The 23646-nt window shown below is 34.8% G+C and overlaps 1 protein-coding gene and 2 long non-coding RNA genes across 8 annotated transcripts in view; 2 read left to right on the top strand and 1 right to left on the bottom strand.

Moving 5' to 3' along the window:
• The window catches only part of LOC100334314 (kelch-like protein 29), a 376785-nt gene that overhangs the window by 192709 nt on the left and 160430 nt on the right, over nucleotides 1-23646 (top strand). For 4 of the 6 annotated variants that reach the window (XR_015512889.1, XR_015512890.1, XM_087289939.1 and 1 more), the window contains one exon: nucleotides 3229-3367. The exons of the other annotated variants lie outside the window; for them this stretch is intronic. Coding sequence is in view for 2 of the 4 variants with exons in the window: in XM_087289939.1 (XP_087146065.1) it covers nucleotides 3229-3367 (139 nt within the window). In the remaining 2 variants the exon portion in view is untranslated. The remainder of the gene's footprint in view (nucleotides 1-3228; nucleotides 3368-23646) is intronic. 6 annotated transcript variants of the gene reach the window in all.
• On the top strand, nucleotides 16777-22189 carry LOC147839885 (uncharacterized). Its single transcript, XR_015513078.1, has 3 exons — nucleotides 16777-18286; nucleotides 20236-21135; nucleotides 21689-22189. It is a non-coding gene; the product is annotated as an uncharacterized LOC147839885 (long non-coding RNA).
• On the bottom strand, nucleotides 20235-22239 carry LOC147839886 (uncharacterized). The gene is made up of 3 exons (XR_015513072.1): nucleotides 21674-22239; nucleotides 20911-21122; nucleotides 20235-20470 (listed from the first exon to the last, which is right to left on the bottom strand). It is a non-coding gene; the product is annotated as an uncharacterized LOC147839886 (long non-coding RNA).

Genomic DNA, 23646 nt, shown 5'->3' on the forward strand with positions numbered 1-23646 from the left:
GCTGTTGTTTCACGGTCTTTTCTTATTAGTCATGTATAGCTGTCGCGATGGCGGCGTCCTGCTGTTTTGGGGGAATTTGCTGAAGTTTTTCTAGAAGATAAAAATCATTAAGCGCTGCATTGGGATCAGAGATGATGAATTATACATGGAGCGTGTCAGATATGACTCACCTTATAATTATAGTTTGATGAGCATCATTTCCTGGACATTAGTTTGGGATCTAAGGAGACCGTCATTTTGGAGTGCATTGTCATGCTGTAATAAATCTCTGCTCCAGAACTGTTTTCTCATTCATTGTCTTAGTTGAGCTTTTTGTTAATGAAGAATTATAAGAGTTACGAAGGTTATGATGCTTTTTAGGGGCTTATGAACTGAGGAATGAGACTGTATTTATTGTATCATAATTAAACATACACTGTAAAAATGCTGGTCCCAACACAAAATCAATCAAAGTAACTTTATTGAGTGGATTTAAACAAATTTAAGTGGATTTTGAAGTTAAAACAATTAAATTGTTCCCCTCAAAAATTTAAGAACTGTGTTAGTTCAACTCATATTAAATAAATATATTTTTCTTCTTGTTCAAACTACATTAATATACAAAATGAGCTGAATCAACACAATTCCTGATTTTTTATTTTTTATTTTTTACTTTTATGTTCAATCCACTTAAATTTGTAAAAATTATTTATTGAATTAATTTGTGTTGGGACAACATAAATTGTATTGTGGGGAAGCCTGCATTTTGTTAAAAGCAATCACTTTTAATTTTTTATGTAATTTGTATTTCTATTTATTTTTTTATTTTACGTTTATTTTAGTTTTAAAATACGTTTTATTAAAAAAAAAAAGAATTTATATTAATATAAATTGGATGTTGAGCATGCATTGTTTAATTAATTATTTTATATTAATTATATATGTGTGTGTGTGTGTGTGTGTGTATGTGTGTATATATATATATATATATATATATATATATATATATATATATATATATACACATACACACACACACACATATATAATTAATATAAAATAATTAATATTTTATAATAATTAATATTATATATATATATATATATATATATATATATATATATATATATATATATATATATATATATATATATATATATATATATATATATATATATATATATATATACACACACACACACACACAAACACACACACACACACAAACACACACACAGTTGAAGTCAGAGATCAGCTGTATATTTTTAAATCAATTTCTGTTTAACGGAGAGCAGATTTTTTTAAACACATTTCTAATCATAATAGTTTTAATAACTCATTTCTAATAACTGATTTATTTTATCTTTGCCATGATGACAGTAAATAATATTTGACTAGATATTTATCAAGACACTTCTATACAGCTTAAAGTGACATTTAAATGCTTAACTAGGTTAATTAGGTTAACTTGGCAGTTTTGGGTAGTTAGGCAAGTCATTGTATATGGTTTTTTCTGTAGACTATCGGAAAAAAAGTGCTTGAAGGGGCTAATAATTTTGACTTTAAAATGGATTTTTAAAAATTAAAAACTGCTTTTTATTCTTTTCATTTTTTATGAAAATACTGACTTTGCATAAAAATCAGCCTCACAGCTCACGGTAAGTTTATTTACACTAATTTACGGTTCAAGGTGATTCTCTTTGGGCTATGAGACATTTATTTTCAGATCCTGATGTAGCATTTCTTTTTTTTGTGAAAGGAAAAATTCACCCCCATCCCCACCTCCACCTCAAGGAAACTCAAACAGTTTTTTTTTTCCCCTTAAACAGATCCAGGTTAAGTGTTCATTGTTTAATTTATGTTTGTTACTTTTTAATTCCTTTAATTAATTTTTCATTTGTTTTTTTACATTTTGTATTATTTTATTTGTAAACACTCCCTTGTCTGTGAACCCCTTCCACCCCCAACAGATACAAATGTCCAGGTTTAATTTATTATTATTATTATTTAATTAAGTTGCTTTATTTATTTATTTATTTATTTATTTATTTATTTATTTATTTATTTATTTATTTATTTATTATTATTATTATTATTATTATTATTATTATTATTATTATTATTTCATTTAGTTTTTAGAAAAAAGGAAAAAGGAAATTAATGCTGTTTTTATTACCCCTAAACAGTTAAAATGTCCAGGTTGTTGAGTGTGCATTGTTTAATTGTTTTAGTAAAATTTGTTTTTATTTGTATTTTTTATTTAAAGTGCTTAGTTTTAAAAGTTTACCATTTTATTGATTTTCATCATTGTGTCTGAAACTGAAAGGTTTACCCCTTAAACAGATAAATATGTCCAGCTTATCGTGTGTGTATTGATTAATTAATAATTGTATTTATTTTTTCCAGTTTCTATTTTTATTTTTATTCATTAGTTTAAAAATTAAAATTTTTAAACTAAATCAAAAATTAAAATTTTTAAACTCCAATAGTATTTATTTATTTATTTTTATTATATATATATATATATATATATATATATATATATATATATATATATATATATATTGTTTTTTTTTATAAACAAAGTTTTATTTTATTTAAAATTATTTATTTATTTGGTTGTGTTTTTTTATTTCATTTATTTGTACATTTATTTATTTATTTATTTTTACTTATTTAATTTTTTTTTTAATAAATGTTTTATTATTATTTTAAAAAATTCCATTGTTCCTCATGTTGTTAAGTGTGTATTGTTTATTGTTCTTTAATAAAATATTTTTTATTGTTTATAAAATGTATGATTTTATATGTTTTTGGTCGTTTCTATTTTTATTTTTATTTATTAATTTAAAATATGTACATGTTTTAATTTAAGGTGTGTTATTTATTCATTTTTTTAATCACTCTGTTGATTCTGAATGTAGTAGTTCCCCCATAATTGACTGAAATTCAAAGAGGATTGAATAAACAGAGGTAAAGCTTCATATTTGACTGAAATGTTGCTCTAAATCAAAACTTAAGCCATACACATCATTTGTTTCAATGCGAGCGCTGACCTCCGGCCTTCACTTTTCTTATTGTTTTTTTTTCTCCTTCATGCTTGACGGTTTTATTCCTCCGCTTCTTTGCACAAGCCAAATAATGTCTTGTTTTCCTTCAAACACAATGATTGTCGTCAAATGCTGTGTGTGTTTTCGATCTCCAAGCGCGTGCAAATCACTGTTTCTCTTCTTTCTCTCGTTCCTACAGAAATGTTGAAGGAATTGAACCAGCAGCGGAGAGAGAAAGAGTTTACAGACCTGAAAATAATTGTTGAAGGCAAAGAGTTTGAAGTCCATCAAAATGTTCTAGCTTCCTGCAGCTTGTATTTCAAGGACATGGTGAAAAGGTTTGCTTGATCTGTCGTCGTCTTCTTTTTCGTAGGGTGCATTTGTGTCGCCTCCTGTGTTTTTTTTTTTTCCTCCCCGTCTCTCTTGCAGGTCTGAAGACATTGGGTTTCCGTCACAGGGGCCAGTAGCCATTCTTGTCCAATGCTGAATGAATAAAAGGTCAGGATCTGGAGCAATCTGACCCTGCTAAGTGTGCCGATTCACATTTGAATGGGTGAAAAAGTTCCATGACTGGGGGCTTGCAGTTTAAGTGCTTTTCGCAAATGTCAGAACAGATTTTAGGCATGCATATAGAGTTAAACTCCCCCCTCTATATTTTATTCCACCAATATCTGTTAAGCGGATGTGTTCAACACATTTCCAAACTTGAGCAATTTCTCATAACTGATTGATTTTATCTTTGCCATGATGAAAGCACATAATATTTGATTAGATATTGTTCAAGACACTAATATGCAGCTTAAAGTGACGTTTAAAGGCTTAACTAGGTTAATTAGGCAAGTCATAGTATAAAGATGGTTTGTACTGTAGACCAGGGGTTCCCAAACTTTTAAGCCCCCAAAATAACAATGCCAGTGACTTGTGACACTCAATAACCTCTGAGGTGGTAATAAATATAGAAACCTTGCATGCAACGGTGCACACACATCGATAGGCTCATGTTTATAGACTGATGTACCATTTTAAACAGCGAAATTGAGGCTGCAGTGGGAAGAAATCTGGAAGCATCGCCTGAGTCACACAGGAATGTTGTTTACCTGGCTGTAGATCTTATCAGCGAACAGAATGTGAAATGGAAATGGCACTAGTTAGCTAATGCTTTCTTTCCTTAACACACGTTTTAGATGCTATTTATCAAACTCAGTGTAATGAACTGATTCTTTTACTATATTAAACTTGTCATGATACTGAATTTCGATACTAAAATAAAAATTTAAAAAACGTCCATTTCCTGTTAACATTTAAGGCACTATTGAAGGTGTTCTTAAACAGCGCTGATTTGCCATTGTGTTCACGTGCTCAACAGAAATGACTGTGATTGGCCGTGAAGGTCATCAGTTCACCACACTTCAGTGATGTTTACAGAATGCAAACACAGACGAGCGATCAGGTTGATGAATCGACTGATCTTCATGGCTTTGAAGCGCTCCAGTGTCTGTGTATCTGTGTTTGCAATCGGTGAAATTCGGTGAAGTGATTACTTTCACAGCCATTCACACTCACTTCTGTTGAGCACTGGTGAACACTATGGCAAATCAGCTGTTTAAGAACGCTCTCAGCAAATTTTAGCAGGAAATGAATGTTTTTAAAACTTCGGTACCGGGACAACACTGTAGAAGATTTCCCGTGGCCGCCATTTTAAACAGCGAAACTGAGGCTGCGTTGGAAGAAATCTGGAAGTATCGCCTGAGTCACACAGGAACGTTGTGTACCTGTAGATCTTATCAGCGAACAGAAAGTGACGCAAATTTATACTTTCACTGCCTTCTGAGTGACCCGAAGGTCTGTTCTGAATAAATAGTGAAAATAAAAAGGGATATCTGACTTCATTTTCAGCTAAGTGAAGGGAAATGGCATTAGTTAGCTAATGCTTTCTTTCATAAACACACGTTTTAGATGTCATTTATTAAACTCAGTGTAATGAACTGATTCTTTTACTATATTAAACTTGTCACTATACTGGATTTCGATACGGATAAAACAAAAAACAAAAAAAAGTAAATTTCCCGTTAACATTTAAGGCACTGTTGAAGGTGTTCCTAAACAGCGCTGATTTGCCATTGTGTTCACGTGCTCAACAGAAATGACTGTGATTGGCCGTGAAGGTCATCAGTTCACTGCACTTCACTGATGTTTGCCGAGTGCAAACACAGATGAGCAATCCGCTGATGAATCGACTAATCTTTGCGGCTGCTTCACACTCGTGTATCTGTTATGTTATGTTAATGTTAGCGGGAAATTAACGTTTTTAAAACTTCAGTACCGGGACAACACTATAGAAGATTTCCCGTGGCCGCCATTTTAAACAGCAAAACTGAGGCTGCGTGGGAAGAAATCTGGAAGTATCGCCTGAGTCACACAGGAATATTGTTTACCTGGCTGTAGATCTTATCAGCGAACAGAATGTGACACAAATTTATACTTTCACTGCCTTCTGAGTGACCCGAAGGTCTGTTCTGAATGAAAAGTGAAAAAAAAGGTAATTTTAAAAATAATTAGCTTAAATTTCTTTCCCAAACACACGTTTTAGATGTCATGAACTGATTTTTTTACTATATTAAACTTGTCACGATACTAAATTTCGATACTGAAAAAAAAAAAACGTCCATTTCCCGTTAACATTTAAGGCACTGTTGAAGGTGTTCCTAAACAGATTAAACTGATAAACTGATTTGCCATTGTGTTCTTGTGCTCAACTGAAATGACTGTGATTGGCCGTGAAGGTCATCAGTTCACCACACTTCACTGGTGTATCCGTGTATCTGTGTTGGCACTCGGTGAAATGAAATGAACTGATGACAATCATGGCCAATCACAGACATTTTTGTTGAGCAATGATGAACACTATGGCAAATCAGTTGCACTTACAGTAAATGTTAGCGGGAAATGGACGTGTTTAAAACTTCAGTACTGGGACAACACCATTACAGACAACACGAGGGTGTGCTACATAGGACTGTATTGTTTCATCGCACACTGGTTTACGCTGAAGCAAAGAAGCGTCATCACGGTGTTTACCTGGTGCAATGAGCTGAAGCCTGGGAGGACACTTAAGCATATTAATCTTAAAGAAATTGCAATTTAGTTTGATGCCTAATGTGCTTTTAATTGTTTAAATTAAACTTCACTGAATGATATTAAAGTGATGTTTACACCACAACTGCACTGTGAAATCGCGGCAACAGCTAGAAGTTTGTAGTCCACAGCATGTTGTTGCAATGTTTACATTGCTGATTCTATACTTTCGGGTTTCTTCCTATTGCAGCCTCGCTTTCCTTCTTTAAAATACATGGACACTCGAGCATTTTAAATTCAAGTATCGTGACCACCCTAAATCCAGTAGATAAAAAAATTTCTAGGCTGTAACTATAAACTACTATTTCTGTCTTCAATAGGTTATAGATAAAATATGGTCATTCTAATGGTTAGTCATTCATTAATTTTCTTTTCGGCCTAGTCCCTTTATTAAACCGGGGTCGCCACAGCGGAATGAACTGCCGACCTATCCAGCATATGTTTTACGCAGCGGATGCCCTTCCAGCTGTAACCCATCACTGGGAAACATCCGTACACACTCATTCACACTCATACACTATGGCCAATTTTAGCTTACCCAATTCACCTACAGCTCATGTCTTTGGACTGTGGGGGAAACCAAGCACCCGGAGGAAACCCACGCCAACACTGGGAGAACATGCAAACTCCTCACAGAAAAGCCGACTGACCCAGCCGAGGCTTGAACCAGTGACCTTAAAAAATAAAATTAATTTGATTATTGGAAATTACCAAGCAAACCCCCTTCATTGGCCCCGCAACCCCCCTTTGGGTCTCGAGCCCCACTTTAGGAACCACTGCTGTAGACCATCGAAAATAAATATAGCTTTAGGGTGCTAATAATATTGACCCTAAAAGGGTTTTAAAAATTTAAAAACTGCTTTTATTCTAGCTGAAATAAGACTTTATTTCACAAGAAAAAACTTTATAGGAACGACTGTGAAAATTTCGTGCTCTGCTAAACATAATTTGGGAAATATTTGATATTTGGGCTAGTAATTTTGACTTCAACTGTATATATTGGCGTATTTGGGATGTTGTTGTAGTCGTCCCGCTTTGCCTTTTAGCTGCTGTAAAAATCCACACTGTGCTTTGAGCGTGCCATCGGGATTAAACCCAACCTGCAAAACTGCACGGATCCCGTTTCGTTTATGCTTTGGGAAATTCTGTTTCTTGCCGACTCGCTGTCTCGCTGTATTGATGCTGATCTCAGCAGCCGGGCGTCCCGGAGCCATGAGGCTGACTGAGCCTGCTGTTTATGAGGAAAAACTGATAGAAAATGATGTTTACAGCCAGATAAAAGGAGATGATAAGTGTATAAAGTGTCAGAATCACCAGAAGCCCAAACTAATAGATAGCTAATATGTAGAAACTGAGGAAATAAGTGCACAAACTCCCTTAATGCATATCTAGAGAATATAAAAACTACTTCGAAAGCTAAAACCATGGAGTAGAGCAGTATTCAAAATGGTCCTTGTTAGGGATGTAACGGTATCAGAATTTCACGGTACGATAATACCTCGGTATGAATGGCACGGTACGGTATTTATTGAATCATTTACAGGAAAAACAAAACTAATGAAAAGACTCGAAAAAAGTGCCAAAATTGTTTATTTACCTTAGCACTGAACCTATCAGTGACATACAAATTAGCCATCTATCTGTAAGTTTCGAAACAGGAACTTCAATTTTTCAATTTTAATAACTAATTAATTAATTATAATTTTTAAAGGAAAATGATCATATAACTATAATCTGGTAAAAGCTGGGATCTCTGGACATGTCCCCTGCAACAGAAAAAAACCCTCTCATTTGGGACTGAGGTTTCTGGGACAGAGAGATATGATTTAGCCAAGGTTGACAGCAGTGGGTAACGTTGTGCATTGTCTTTCCCCCACTTGAGAGGACAAGCCATGAGTGAGATAGAGATCTCTTTGCGGTACAAGTCAATGTCTGCATCAATCTAACAGGTGTGCTGTGTTCTGCAGTCCCCATGACTGTTTAGTCGTATTCCCCGACTTGTATTTCACCACAGTCTAGCAGTGCCTGCATATTGTTTTTTTCTGTGTCTGTCACCTTTTCTCCTTTTTCGTATCTTTTTAGAAAGAAACCGAAATGCTTCCACACAGCTGATTTAAACCCACTTTAGGTTCGATCATTTCCAGCTCTTTTTCTTCCCCGCTACTAGCAACACACTCCATTTCCACATTACTGGATGTGTAGTGACAACAGACCGCAAAGGATGATGGCCACGCCTAGGCTGATGGGAAATGTAGTTCCCGCTACCTCCCGTTGGCTTCATTCGCCTAAGCAAACTTTTCTCAGAAATATAGTTTTATTGAGTCATGCGCCTACGGTAATATTGAAAAAAATAACTATTGCAGTATGACGGTATTTACAATATTGTTACATCCCTAGTCCTTGTGCATCCTATACACTTTTTTCTCTTTATCCTACTGTTTCGATCCTTGATGGCAATATGTCTAGGGAACTAAAAGGAGTAACATAAAGATGACCAAAGTATAAACTGATGATGAAGAATCGCAAGAGAAAACACAAAACAACGAATTAGCACCGCAAAATATTTATTGCTCCCACGGTATTTACAATATTGACAAACAATAATATAATGTTGAAAAAAAAAAACCTGGGAGAGGGAACTGAAGTTTGCGCTAGCAAATCAAAGAAATAAATTTAACAAAAATATTCCCTTAAACTCCTCCCCAATCCACTAAATGAGAAAACAACAATATGAAAAAGAAAAGTCTTCAGCGCAAAGCGCCCTGAACTTACACTAACTAAAAAATTATAAAACAAAATTGGCACACTTCACTAACTAGTGTCTATACATCAATAATCCTGCGTGCATATATGTCACGTGACTTACTATGTTGTTCCAGATCTTCTTTGTCAAATGTCACAGAAGGTTTTTTAATGGAGCATTAGCAAGCGAGAGATGTAAAAACACACATCAGAACTCTCAAACAAATCTCACTCAAAGTCAACATTAGTTATTCTCACTCAAAGCCAACATCAGTAACAGCTACAAACACACACGGACACCACCAAATAGACAACACACCAAAACAACAACAGCAGCTGATCTCTCCCCATTGCAGCTTCCGATTTAAAGCGTTCTGCAACGAGCGTGATTGGCAGAGAGAAAAGTCATCATCACACAGTTAATAAGGATTGGCAGTCCTGTCAGCCAATAGTGCTCTGAAGTAGGCGGTACCTGTGAAAATGACAAGGCCAGTAGAGAGAGAGAGAGATGGATAGAGACGGAAAAACATACACGCAGCAAAACTCAGTTCATAACACTACACTGTAAAACTCAAAACGTTAACGTAACTTAAATCATTTGCGGAAACTGATTGCAACAAACCATTTATGTTTAAAAGCGAATCCTAATGAGTGCTGTGAACTTAATCCATTTGAGTAAACGAAGCAATTTGAGCACAGTTCAACCCAATAAATGAAGGGAATTCAAACCAGCTGAGTACTGTAAAACCCAATAAGTTAAAGGTGCAGTAGGTGATCTGCCAAAATGCTAACCGCTTAGCATATTATCTTTGGACGGAGGGGAGGGACTGTGATTCAAAGCCACACCCCCTGATATCAAGAGCGCGCGGACCACGTCACAACAGCCGACAGACAACCCACCATAGATATATACATTAGATGTCGCCTGGCCTATTGTTGTCTATTGGACGGAATGTGTCAATAGCGCCGCCATCTTACTACAGGCTAGCGCTCCTTTGAAATGAATGAGGGACCATGGTACAGTGGAGTACTGTGACCATCCAAAGCCAGAGATATACACATATATAAACACATATTTCTATGATCGGGAGTTTTCCTGGATGTTAGTATGTAATTATTTTTTTCTAATTACGAATATTATAATTGTACATCACTTTTCTACATTGATGGATCAGTGACCGCACGGGCATTCCTGACAAAAAGCTTGTGTTTGTGTGTACAGAAATGTACTATTCACCCTCCCTGTTAAATTTGATCTAATCATGTCCTGAAACACACCTCCTCTCCTGCTTTCACTTCTCATACTGACGGAGGGAGCGATTCGTTTGTGAATGAATCCCCCGAACGACTCTTTCACTAACGTTAGGCGACAATAATACAAGTTTCTGGCAGCGCAACATCAATATTCAACAAAACTAGCATAAGCCGAGTGTTTAGTGCGAGTTGGAGCTGCTTTGCCTTATGGTGAAGGCAGTAAGTGACTGTATTATCATCAATAACGTTACCTGATTAGCACAAAAGTTCAGAACATACAAAAACAGAAAAAGAAAAAAATTATCTATGAAATGTTCTGCCTTTGTGCTTTTTCTTTGTTTGCTCGTTACTACACCCGTAGACAGCGCTAAAGTCCCGCATCTTCACGTAATAACACTGTCTTGACTAGTGCGGATGAATGACACTTGTCCTGGGAGCACTGTAGCAATGTGGCGGCGCTTTTGACGCATACTCAGGGTCCCCATGCGATATCTAGTGTATATATCTATGACAACCCACTAGTTCATGTCATTTGCCAGTTAGTTAGTGCCAGCACCGTGCAGGAATTACATTTATTACTTTGCCACACTTACATGCTATTTCAGAGTGAATATTCAGAGTAGCGGTAAACAGTATAGGAAGGCAGTCAGTGTTCAAAAATGACCCAATGTGAATATAAAAGCAACTTCAGCTCAATAAAGCAGGCTAGGCAGAATAGCGCTATTTACTGGTGTTTTGTTGTTAAACTAAATATAAATCTACATTATAGATGCTGTAAAAGGACCTTATAAAACTGAAAATAATCACATCAATCTTTCACCGGGAGATTTCAGTGGCTGAACAACACGTCTGTGCATGTAAGTTATTCATAACAGAACACAATCTGACATAAGCTTAGCCTGACTAAAATAGTTTTAACACAGAACATTACCTGTCTAACAGTAATACTTCAGCCATGGTCTCGTCCTTTCTCCAGCGTGCTAAAGTAACTCCAATATTGATTCAGGTTTTTAAAAGTTTCAATGCAGCATTTGATTTCTCCCGGTCCGTCTCGTGACGCCGTCTCGTCCGCTTTAAGGGCGAATTAATACCCACGCCTGGCTTTACAGTAATCGGCCCGAGCTCGGCTGTCCTTCGGCGCCTCCGGCTCCGACTCGGCATCTGCGAGCGGCCCTCAGCTCGCTCGTGCACATGCGTTTGTGTTGCAGACGGGCACGCGCTAATGGCGGATCTACGTAAACAGATGCGCAGAAGTCGGAATACATTTGCTGACAGACAGTCTGACCTGCTTATCGGAATTATGGGAGATGACGGTCCGACTCTATTTAATTGGATGAACATTTTTTAGTTTTGTGCTTTACCCTGAATATAAAAATACATATAAACACATTCAGATCATTTACTGTAATCATTACTATTGGACTGTGAAGAGACTTTCAATCAGCACAATAAGAAAATGCTTCTGAAGACGATCACCTACTGCACCTTTAAGGCAACTCGAACTGTTTGAAGAAACCGATTGCTACAAATCAATTAAATTAAAAAACGAATCTATATAAGTACTGTGTACTTACTCCATTTAAGTTGAACTAATGGGGTATTTAATTAACTCATTACCTTCAACACTGTTCAAAACTCTTCAAATGAGTAGAATTAACTTTCTGTAAATGTTGATTTGATTTGATGTAGTTGACTGCGTTACGGTGTATGCATTGTTTACAGATTATTTTCAGCAATCGAGCAATTGAACTCTTCAATACTCTGAACCAAAATTTGCAATTTATTGTGTGGATATTGCAGCAGACTGTAGTTATTAGTATGTTATTATGTTTATTTATCAGAGAAAAATTCACAAGTGAAAAAAAAAAGTATGAACTTGAGAATAAATCAGTCAGGCAGCAGAAAGCATCTAGTGGATTTGGAGACCTTAGTAATTTGCATATCAGATGCGATACGAAGGCTTCTGGGTTAATGTAGGGTTGATGTATTATTTGATGAAAGTGCACAGCAGTACAACCCGCTGAACGCAGCGTTCATCTCTCTCTCTCTCAGCCTCATTTCAGTCAGCTCAAATTAAGCAACACAATCAGAGCAGAGTTGCCACGGCACGCCGAATTGCTGTAATGCTTTCATATTCCTGAGTGATATTTACTGTACGGAGCCAGCTTCAAGGGCGGCTTTAGACTGTTTGATTGTGAATTTAGTCCAGGTCGAGCAGCAGCAATGAAAATTGCATTAGGAGCAATAACTGTGACGTTTGTTCTCGAGGAAGCACAAAATGTGCTGATTTACAGTACGGTATGTTTCTGCTGCCTCTAGAAGGACAGAAACAGCGGGCTCTGAATGGAGAATTTCACACTCTAGTGTGTGCTAGCTCACAGCAACTCCTAGCCTTTTTGAATTTGCACGATCTCATTTGTGAAATTTAGTCAACTTTCCTCATCCCCTAATGATGGTTGCGTTTAGGGGTGGGGTTTGGTGCCATGCCTCAGGAGGCGTACGACAGAACTGAATTCATAGGAATTAGCCATTAAACTATGGATTCCAAAATTTGGTAACACTTTATAATAACTACACACTATAAATCATTTATTAAGCATTAGCAAATAGTGAATTCATTATCCGTTAAGCATTAACTCTACATTAATAAACGTTAGTAAGCAGTTTATAACTGCAGCTACAAATGCTCTATTCTTGACTTATAACCACATTTAAAATGTGCTTAATAATTGTATTTTCATACTCAGTAAATGATTAATTTTTCATTACTAAATTAAGTATTGCATTATTTACAAACCAGTTGTATTTAAGAGTAGTTGAGGGTTTTTAGGATCATTCAGAATGAGTTAGTAAATGATTAATAAACTATTGAAATCAACATTTATATGTCTTATTATTCAGGCATATATTAATAGTCAACTAATATGTTAATAAATGCTTTATTAACTCAACTTCATGCAGTTTTGTGACCTAATCTAAAGTGAGGACTATTTATGGTTTATAAATCCCTTATAAATGACAAATAAAGGCTCAGAATTAAATGAGCAATAATCTTTGCAATGTTTTCTAAAATGTAAAATTACTGTAAAGTTTAAACATTGGTGAATAACAGGAGTGTCAAAATACAACAAAACTGGATAAAACAACAATATAATAATTAAACAATGTAATAAAATGTAATGTTTAAACTCTACAGTGCTTTTATTTTTGATCAGGTTGCAAAGATTTATTTTTTATTTGAAGTACAGTTTCATTTGTGTATCTTTAAATGAATAGGAATGAATAATGTCATTTTTCCTGTTTAGAATTTAACTGAGCCTTTATTTGTGATTTATAAAGGATTTATAAAGCATGAATAGTCCTCACTTTAGATTAGGTCACAAAACTGCATGAAGTCGAGTTAATAAAGCATTTATTAACATATTAGTTGACTATTAGTATATGCCTGAATAATAAGACATATAAACATTGATTTCAATAGTTTATTAATCATTTACTTACTCATTCTGAATGATCCTAAAAACCCTCAACTACTCTTAAATACAACTGGTTTGTAAATAATGCAATACTTAATTTATAAATGAAAAATTAATCATTTACTGAGTATGAAAATACAATTATTAAGCACATTTTAAATGTGGTTATAAGTCAAGAATAGAGCATTTGTAGCTGCAGTTATAAACTGCTTACTAACGTTTATTAATGTAAGGTTAATGGTTAATGGATAATGAATTCACTGTTTGCTAATGCTTAATAAAGGATTTATAGTGTGTAGTTATTATAAAGTGTTACCCAAAATTTTCTTATGAAGGGCCAAAAACTAAACTTGATTGAGGCTAAGTATAGTTGCCATGGGTAATGCTTGTTCAAACTACTTCAGAACTACTTAAATGAGTTGAAACAACATAATTCCTAAGTTTTTTTGTGGGACAACTTCATTGTTTTATGTTCATTCCACTTTCATATGTAAACGGGTTATTATTGTTATAATTTAAGTGGATTAAACATAAAAAATTAAGTTTACCCCCAAAAAAATATCTCAAGAATTGTGTTGTTTCAGCTCTTTTTATATTTTATCATATAAAGTGTTTTTGAGTGTATTAAAAGGACACATGTCATTCTTAACTAGAACCAAAACTAAACAGTGTGATCATGCACATTGTAAACCGTGACATTCTCATAGCATCACCATTCAGATGAAATTCTCATTGATTAACTCATTCAGGCATTTATTTACTTGTACAAAATAGAATATATGCAACCCAGTCGAGAGTTATTAATGCAATGTGAAGCATTTGAGCAGACGTTTCAACCTCGCAGGGTTCAGCTGGAAAGATCAATCTGACGTTTATTTGTTCCTACTGTACATGGAACAGCTGTAAATTCATGCTACATTAAATCGAGTCAACAGCTTTGTTTAACAGAAGAAAAAAAAAATCAATGGCATGATCTGTAAAAGCAGCAGCATGCTAAATCCTTCATTTATTATTTATTTATTTAGCGAGAAACAGAAATGCAAGCAGCCTTACGCCAATTCAGCCTGACGATTTGCTTGTTAACACTTCAGACGCGCATTATTAAAAATTGACTTCAATCTTTGAACTTTTAGGGAAGAAAAGCTCTATATGATGAACATCAAATCAGGACGAAACATTGATCTCTGAAGACGATGTGTGCGCTGGCTTGTAATCTGAGTTTAATATCAGAGATGTCTGGCGCCCTTTTAATGAACCAGGCTGAGACTTCAGTGGTTATCATGCGTCAGTCATTTATATCAGTCAAATGCCTCAATCTTATCTAAAGAAGTCCAGAACTCAGGGAAAATGTGCATTTGAAGTGGACCTATTATGCAAAAATCACTTTTATAAGGAGTTTAAACACAGTTGTGGGGCAGCAATGTTTAAATTTAGCCAGCCTCCAATGGTAAACATTAATTAATTGCGTTTTTTATATTCACACTTGATATAAACAGTCTGCAGAAACACTTTGATAGACATTCTCCCTTTGCACGTGTCATCAGAGGGGAAGAGCACTTCCTACTAGTGACAATCTCTCCCTCATTGGCATAAACAGCCTTGAGTGAGCGTTTGAATCTGCCACTATGGTGACACAGAGGCATTTAAATCTCCGCCCTCTTTTTAAAATCTCATTTGCATTTAAAGTGACAGGCACGATTAGAATCAAAACCTATAAAGCCTAGTTCACACTACAGGATTTTTAACATTGGCAGATCGCTGTGCTGTTCACATTACATTACCTAATTTTGTCTTTTAGGGTGCTTTCACACTTGGTTCAATTGCCTGGACTGTACCCAAGTTCGATTGTCTTCCCCTGCCACCTCCTCGGTTAGTTTGTGTTCACACTGTCTTTTTCCTTCTGAACCCCGGTACGCTTGCATCATCGAGCTGCTGTTTTGTTTACAGCTGTTGTTAGGTGACGGTCACGAAAGCAAGCGCCGAAATGGAAAGACGTCCGCACATCGCGGCCATTCTGCTTTAACTGAAGCTTTTGGTTTTGGACATACAGAAAGCAACTCGCGTCCATCTGCCGCATTATTATAAACATTCAGAACATCACACAGTGTCTGCAAGAACTGTTTTTGGAGGACACAAGCAGACATCATCACTGTGTATCACTGTGTTTGCTCTGGCTCAGTCCCGCGCGTGTCACCAAGGTATGAAACGTGACACAGACACACAAACACACACACGAACGAACGTTATGAAAACGATAGTTTGTTGTACAGTTGGCGGCTCACTTCCGTTATTTGGTACGATTGCATTCACTTCAGAAGTGAACCGTACCAGAGTTTGCATGAACCGTACCCCAGACCACCTCTTTCAGGCGGACTCTGGTACGGTTCATGGGTGCGCACCCGAGTTCAGAAGACATGTTTACTCTAGCTGAATGTACCATACTATGACGTCAAACGAACCCAGGTGCGGACCAAAAGTGCTAGTGTGAAAGCACCCTTAATCTCTGTGGTGTTCACTCTACACGACAGTATGTAAATGATTGACAAGAGGGGGGGGGGGGGGGGGGGGTTGGTTGGGGTCACACACTACATGATCTGACAACAACTCCGTCAAGCTACCAAACCACAGCCAATGAAATTTTGAGGGAGTGGTCATCAGAAAAAGCTAAACACCATTGGCTGCTTGTGTGCTGATGACATCACTAACAGCGTTTCAATCTTTCAAGGTAGTATTTAGGGTGCTTTCTCACCTAGACTTTTGTTTTGGAACCTGTCTCGTTTGCTGAGTTAGCGCGGTTCGTTTAGTATATGTGAATCCAGGAATCGCACTCAGATCCACACAAAAACAATCGGTACGAGATCGCTTGCCTGAAGTGGTCTTGGCTCGATTGAAACAATCTCTGGTGCGGATCGATTCTAGTCTAGTTCTAGAGTCCAGTTATATCACAGTGTTTTATGGATATGTAATAGGTATACGGCTATATGAAGAGAGAATTATGAGTAGGGAGTCTCCTGCAAATGCACAGAAACTCCTGGATGGCCCAAAAACGAGTGATAATCTCCTAGAAATCGTGCGTCTCTCTCCCGGACCTCAAATACATCGCGCACCCTTCTCACCCCTCTCCACTGCATTCCTCCTCGCTCTTCAGACACGTCGCACGCACCTTATCAAACAATTTTGAATTGATTTTTACAGTTGTAGACTCGTGGCAACCTGTGTTTACAGAGTCACATACAAGCTGACATTTTCCGGTGTGTGGTACATTCCGGGTCACTTCCGATGTGTGGTGCATTCCCTTTCCGTAAGGAATCTGTAATTGTAAGTTTGTTTCGGGACTTGTAAAAGTGTTTTGAGTCTTGTTAATTTTTTTCTAAAATGTAAATTGGTTTCGTCCTTGCTAAAATAGTTTTTCCTATGTAATTGTGTCTGATGATCGGTAAAAATGTTTTTCAATATGTAAATTTGTTTTGAGCTTTGTAAAAGCGTTTAACACTTGTTGTTTTGCACTTCCCGGCCACCGTAGAGAATGGTCAGAATGAGCAGTATGGTTATTCTAATAGTTACAGAATTCTAGCTCCACCGTTAATATCGCCTACTCTCGTGTCCGTGTTAATACAGAATAAAGTGAGTGCTTCGATGTCCATTCTGGCCAATCACAGACGGTTCTGTTGAGCTCCTGAGCACATGGCCATTCAGCTTATGCTGATATGCTCTCTCATTGGCTGCAGCTCGTCACTATATCTGACCGCATGTCGGCCGACTGCTTCGGATTATTCAGCATGCTAAATATTGGATTTTCGTCTGTGAGGTGTCAGCGACGCATCAGCGAGCCTCTTTTATGCATTGTTTAGTAGTTCACACGTAAAGACTGGCGAGCGCCGAGCACCCGCAGATTTTTCCCCGGTCACAGCCAGATCTGTTGGCGAGCTCGTTTACTCCATGTCAGGCTTAAAATCCTGTAGTGTGAGCTAGGCTTAAGGGTCAGCTTCAAAGACTCATGAAACATTATTTGTGTGATATTTCGAGAGAAACTTCTCAGATATACACGTCAGGGACTCATTTACATGTTGTAAAAAGATGCATAATAGGTCCCCTTTAAAAAGTGATTCATTCATTTAGCCAATCATGCGCTGAGTGGATCTGTGTTCGGATGTGATGTACAGCCATTAGCGCTAGCTCGTTCACATCCACAGAACGCTGCGGCGCTTATGAATTTCACAATATCTCCAGAGATTGGGTCTGTCTGCTGGATTTTATTGAATATTTGTGCTTGATTTCAGGCAGCGCATCCATCATGCTGCCACTTTCTGAGTGTTTTGGCGTATGTATTAGCATAGACACTGCGTTATTAGTCTGAGACGGGGAGCTGGGGTTGAAGAGCCCACTTTAGTTTGACAACTCTTGATTTGTTTTGTTCCATTAAAATGGACACTTAACTCTGAAGTTCTAGCGCTCTGAGGTCTGCTTGGCATTTTTGGGCTGCTTGCTGTTGCTTCTTTGGTTGAAAATGAGTTAAATCAGTAGTTCCCATAAAGAAGTGCAATATTTTCCACATATGTTTCACATATATTGAAATATACATTTTTAAAAAGAATAAAATCCCTAATTAAAATTGAATCTTGATGTTGCAATAATAAATAGATGCATATAGTTGAAGTCAGGATTATTATGAATTTGAATTCTTTTGTAATTTTCTCCCAATTTCTGTTAGCCAGCACTCAATTTTGGGGATTTACACCCACCTAACTTTAAATAGTAACAGTTCCTGACTCCAGTAAGCTACAAACCCAAATTAGGTATCATTGGAAAGAAGATACTTTGAGCTTTAGTGTGGTAAATGGAGAAGTTACATGTTAAAAAATATAAAAAGTTATACATTATAAAGTCATGACGAAAAAAAAATTTGTATAATGCTCAATATTTGTTTTCCATTAAGAAACATAGGGAAAACATTAATGTAGTGTCCTAGAAAAAAAGTGACTTGAAAGCCAAGTATTTCATGAGTTTATATTTCAAATTTGAATAGGATAGCATGCAAAATGAGATTTCTGTAAAAAGTTTTCCGAGGCTGTGTCGATGTCCTTCTCTCCCTCACCGTCAGAGGCACTTTCTCAAAAATGATCTTCCCAAGTTGAAACATTTACAGTTGCTGAATGATTTGGTCTACATTCAAAGTTTATTTATCTTTGGAAAGAAGACACCCTGGGGTTTGTTATCCATCATCTAGAGTTTATTATGCTCAAAATGAAAAAAACTTATAGATGCTTAAGTTATGTAAAAAAAATTGCGCCACATTAAACATTTTGTTATTTCATAAAAAAATAAGTATAGGGAATAGGAGAGGTAATAGGTCAAAAGCCACACATCTCCGGAGTATATGTTTTGAATTTGACTCCAGTATTATGCAAAATGAAATTTCTGGAATTATTTTTCTGAGACAATGTCTTGTGATTTTCTCCCTCTCCTTAATTGTGGAGAAGTCTGATGACCACACGCACTGAAGGTTTCACATTCCACAAATTTTGAAATTGTAAAATATTAAGCAAAGACACCTTTTTTGCATGTGAGTACCATGCTAAAGTGATGTAAACATTGACATGTAGAAAAACAGTGCCTCAATGCGTTCTCATCAGAGTGCTGGCTATGAGGTTAAAGAAATAAGATTTTTCTGTTACACTTTATAATAACTACACACTATAAATCATTTATTAATCATTAGCAAATAGTGAATTCATCATCTGTTCAGTATTAACTCTACATTAATAAGCGTTAGTAAGCAGTTTATAACTGCAGCTACAAATGCTCTATTCTTGACTTACAAACATATTTAAAATGTGTTTAATAATCGTACTTTCATACTTTGTTGATGATTTATTTTTCATTACTAAATGAAGTATCGCATTATTTACAAACCATTTGTATTTAAGTGCAGTTGAGGTTTTTAGGATCATTCATAATGAGTTAGTACATGATTATTAAACTATTGAAATCAACATTTACATATCTTATTATTCAGGCATATATTAATGGTTACTATGTATGTTAATAAATGCTTTATTAACTCAACTTCATCTAGTTTTGTGAGCTAATCTAAAGTGAGGACTATTTATGCTTTATAAATCCCTTATAAATGACAAATAATGATGACAGTACATAATATTTGACTACATATTTTGCAAGATAAAAGTATTCAGCTTAAATTGACTTTAAAAGACTTAACTAGGTTACTAAGGCAGGTTTGAGTAATAAAACAAGTCAGTGAATAATGATGGTTAGTTCTGTAGACAACTGTCCACAGTCCAAGCACATGCGCTATATAGGTGAATTGATGAAGAGTATATGGGTGTTTCCCAGTACTGGGTTGCAGCTGGAAGGATATTCGCTGTGTACAACATATGCTGGATAAGTTGGCGGTTTATTCCGCTGTGGCGACCCCTGACGAATAAATGGACTAAGCCGAAGGAAAATAAACGAACCAATGAAATGAATGATTACTTTATTACTCGTATACAACATTGTTTATTATTCATATATTTCAATCTACACTGGAAAATGAAGGCTTCCACACAATTCTTTCATGTTGTCCTGAAAAATATTAGGGTTCCACACATTTTTTGTGATGTTGTCCCTAAACAAATGGATTGGTAACAAATTTAAGTAGATTGAACATAAATAAATTACGTTGTTCCCCCCAAAATCTCTAGAATTGTGTTGTTTCAACTCATTTTAAATAAGTAGTTCGTACAAACTACAAAAAAAAGGTGTATGTGGTCACTTTTTCATTAGAAAGTATATTTTTAACAATAAGTATAAACCTGCTTTTAGATGGTGTACCTGTCTTGATTTCAATTAGACTGGCTTTACGTTTCTAAAAACCCTGAGCAGCTGAGGTAATAAATTATACATGAAGCACGGCTAGAAAAGTAGTTCCACCTAAAGCAAAAGAGGGGCCAAAATCTGATATTTAAATACGTTTTTGACCTATATTTGCATTTGTGTACTGTAGAAATGTATTTATTACTCATATATTTCAATCTACACTGTAAAATATTAGGGTTCCACTATTTTTTTTTGTTATGTTGCCCCAAAACAAATAGATTGGAAACAAATTTAAGTAGATTGAACATAAAAAAATTAAGTTGTTCCCCCCAAAATCTTCAGAATTGTTGTTTCAACTCATTTTAAATAAGTAGTTAGTACAAACTACAAAACAAAAAGGTGTATGTGGTGTATGATTTTAACAATAAATATAAACCTGCTTTTAGATGGTGTACTGGTCTTGATTTCAATTGGACTGGCTTTATTTTTTGTATAAAGAAAACCTGAGCAGCTGAGGTAGTGAATTATACACGAAGCACGGCTAGAAAAGTAGTTCCACCTAAAGCAAAAAAAGGGGCCAAAATCTAATACTGAAATACGTTTTTGACATATATTTCTACTTATATACTGTATAAATGTATTTATTACTCGTATATCTCAATCTACACTGTAAAATATTAGTGTTCCACACAATTCTTTAATGCTGTCCCAAAACAAATCGATTAAGTTGAGAAAAGTAGTTCCACCTAAAGCAAAAAAAGGGGCCAATATCTAATACTGGAATACGTTTTTGACATACATTTGCATATATATATATATATATATATATATATATATATATATATATATATATATATATATATATATATATATATATATATATATATATATATATATATATACTGTATAAATTTATTTATTACTCATGTATTTTAATCTACACTGTAAAATATTAGGGTTCCACACAATTCTTTAATGCTGTCCCAAAACAAATCGATTAAGTTGAGAAAAGTAGTTCCACCTAAAGCAAAAAAAGGGGCCAATATCTAATACTGGAATACGTTTTTGACATACATTTGCATATATATATATATATATATATATATATATATATATATATATATATATATATATATATATATATATATATATATATATATATATATATATATATATATACTGTATAAATTTATTTATTACTCATGTATTTTAATCTACACTGTAAAATATTAGGGTTCCACACAATTCTTTAATGCTGTCCCAAAACAAATCGATTAAGTTGAGAAAAGTAGTTCCACCTAAAGCAAAAAGGCAAAAAAAGGGGCCAAAATCTGATATTTAAATACGTTTTTGACATATATTTGTTTTTATATAATCTAAAACTGTATTTATTACTTATATATTTAAATCTACACCATGTAAAATGTAGGGTTCCACATAATTCTTTAATCTTGTCCCAAAACAAATTGATTAATTTAACCATTTAAGTATATTGGACATAACAAAATTAAGTTCCTCCCCTTAAAAACTCAAAAATTGTGTTGCTTCAGCTCATTTAAGCTGTTTTGAGTGTATGTGGTTGCTTTGATTGAACAGTATAATTTTAACAATTGGCATGTGTCTGTTTTAGATGGTTACTTGATTTCAATTCGACTGGCCTTACGTTTCTAAAAACCCAAAGCGGTTGAGGTAGTAAATTATACATGAAGCACGGCTAGAAAAGTAGTTCCACCTAAAAAAAAAAAAAAAAAGACCATTTACAGGTTTAATAACACGTTTGCTGTAAAAAAAAAAAAAAAAAAAAAAAAAGGAATTCATGAAAGCAAGCGCTGATGAATCTGTGCTCAGGTGTATAATCAGTAATAATGTCATCCGACAGTCTGTCAGCGAACACAGAAACAAAGAAAGCTCTCACGTTTATAGATTATTATTATTATTTTTTCTTTGTATTTCAGACCACTTTTTCTCTCAAGGACGTAGGTAAATGAGTCCGCTCGACGTTTCCAGGAAAATGGAAAAAATGGAAATTGTGTCTATTTTAGAGACCCCTGTCATTGTAAAAGGCTTTTTTTCTCTCCACTCTGTTTGAGTGTCGTACTTTCATCCCCATATTTTCCCAGTCTAATCAATATAATAGTTGTAGTTCGTGCTGGTCAGAAAGAAATATTTTGATAACCAACATTTTTTTTTTTTTTTTCAGAGCAGACATTTGTTTCACACTTGAAAATAAAATAATAGCTGAAACGCTCTTGTGTAGCACAAGTTTGTGCATTTATGTATTTATTTAGTCATCTGTATATGCATTTATATATTTTCTTATGTGTGCATGCACTCAAAAAATCAATCACAATGAAGTTTATCAGTAACTGTAGCTACCCTTTGGATTTAATGTTTTTCTTAAAATGTATTTTGTCAGATTTCTTATAATCAATCTAAACAATGTCAGAATCGAATACTGTTAGATTTAATCAGTTAAAAGGTATGAATATGGTATAAATATATCTGTAGAAAAAGCCAGATCCAATTAGTTCAATTCTACAAGATTTACCTTTAAGGGGCAAAACTGACACAGCTCCAAATTCTGCACAATAAATGAATGTGTAAGATTAATTGACATTATGACATAAAGGGTAACACTTTATAATAACTACACACTATAAATCATTTATTAAGCATTAGCAAATTGTGAATTCATTATCTGTTAAGTATTAACTCTACATTAATAAACTTTAGTAAGCAGTTTATAACTGCAGATACAAATGCTCTATTCTTGACTTATAAGCACCTATATAATGTGTTTAATAATTGTATTTTCATACTTAGTTATTGTTTTATTTTTCATTACTAAGTTAAGTATGGAATTATTTACAAACCCTTTGTATTTAAGAGTAGTTGAGGGTTTTAAGGATCATTCAGAATGAGTTAGTAAATGATTAATAAACTATTGAAATCAACATTTATATATCTCATTATTCAGGCATATATTAATAGTTAACTAATATGTTAATAAATGCTTTATTAACTCAACTTCATGCAGTTTTGTGACCTAATCTAAAGTGAGGACTATTCATGCTTTATAAATCCCTTATAAATGACTATTAAAGGCTCAGAATCAAATTAACAATAATCTATGCAATCTTTCTAAAAAAAGTAAAATTACTGTAAAGTTTAAACATTGCAAAATAACAGGA

This window comes from Danio rerio, chromosome 17 (genome assembly GCF_052040795.2).
Source record: "Danio rerio strain M-AB ecotype USA chromosome 17, GRCz13ab, whole genome shotgun sequence".
Classification (NCBI taxonomy): Eukaryota; Metazoa; Chordata; class Actinopteri; order Cypriniformes; family Danionidae; genus Danio; species Danio rerio.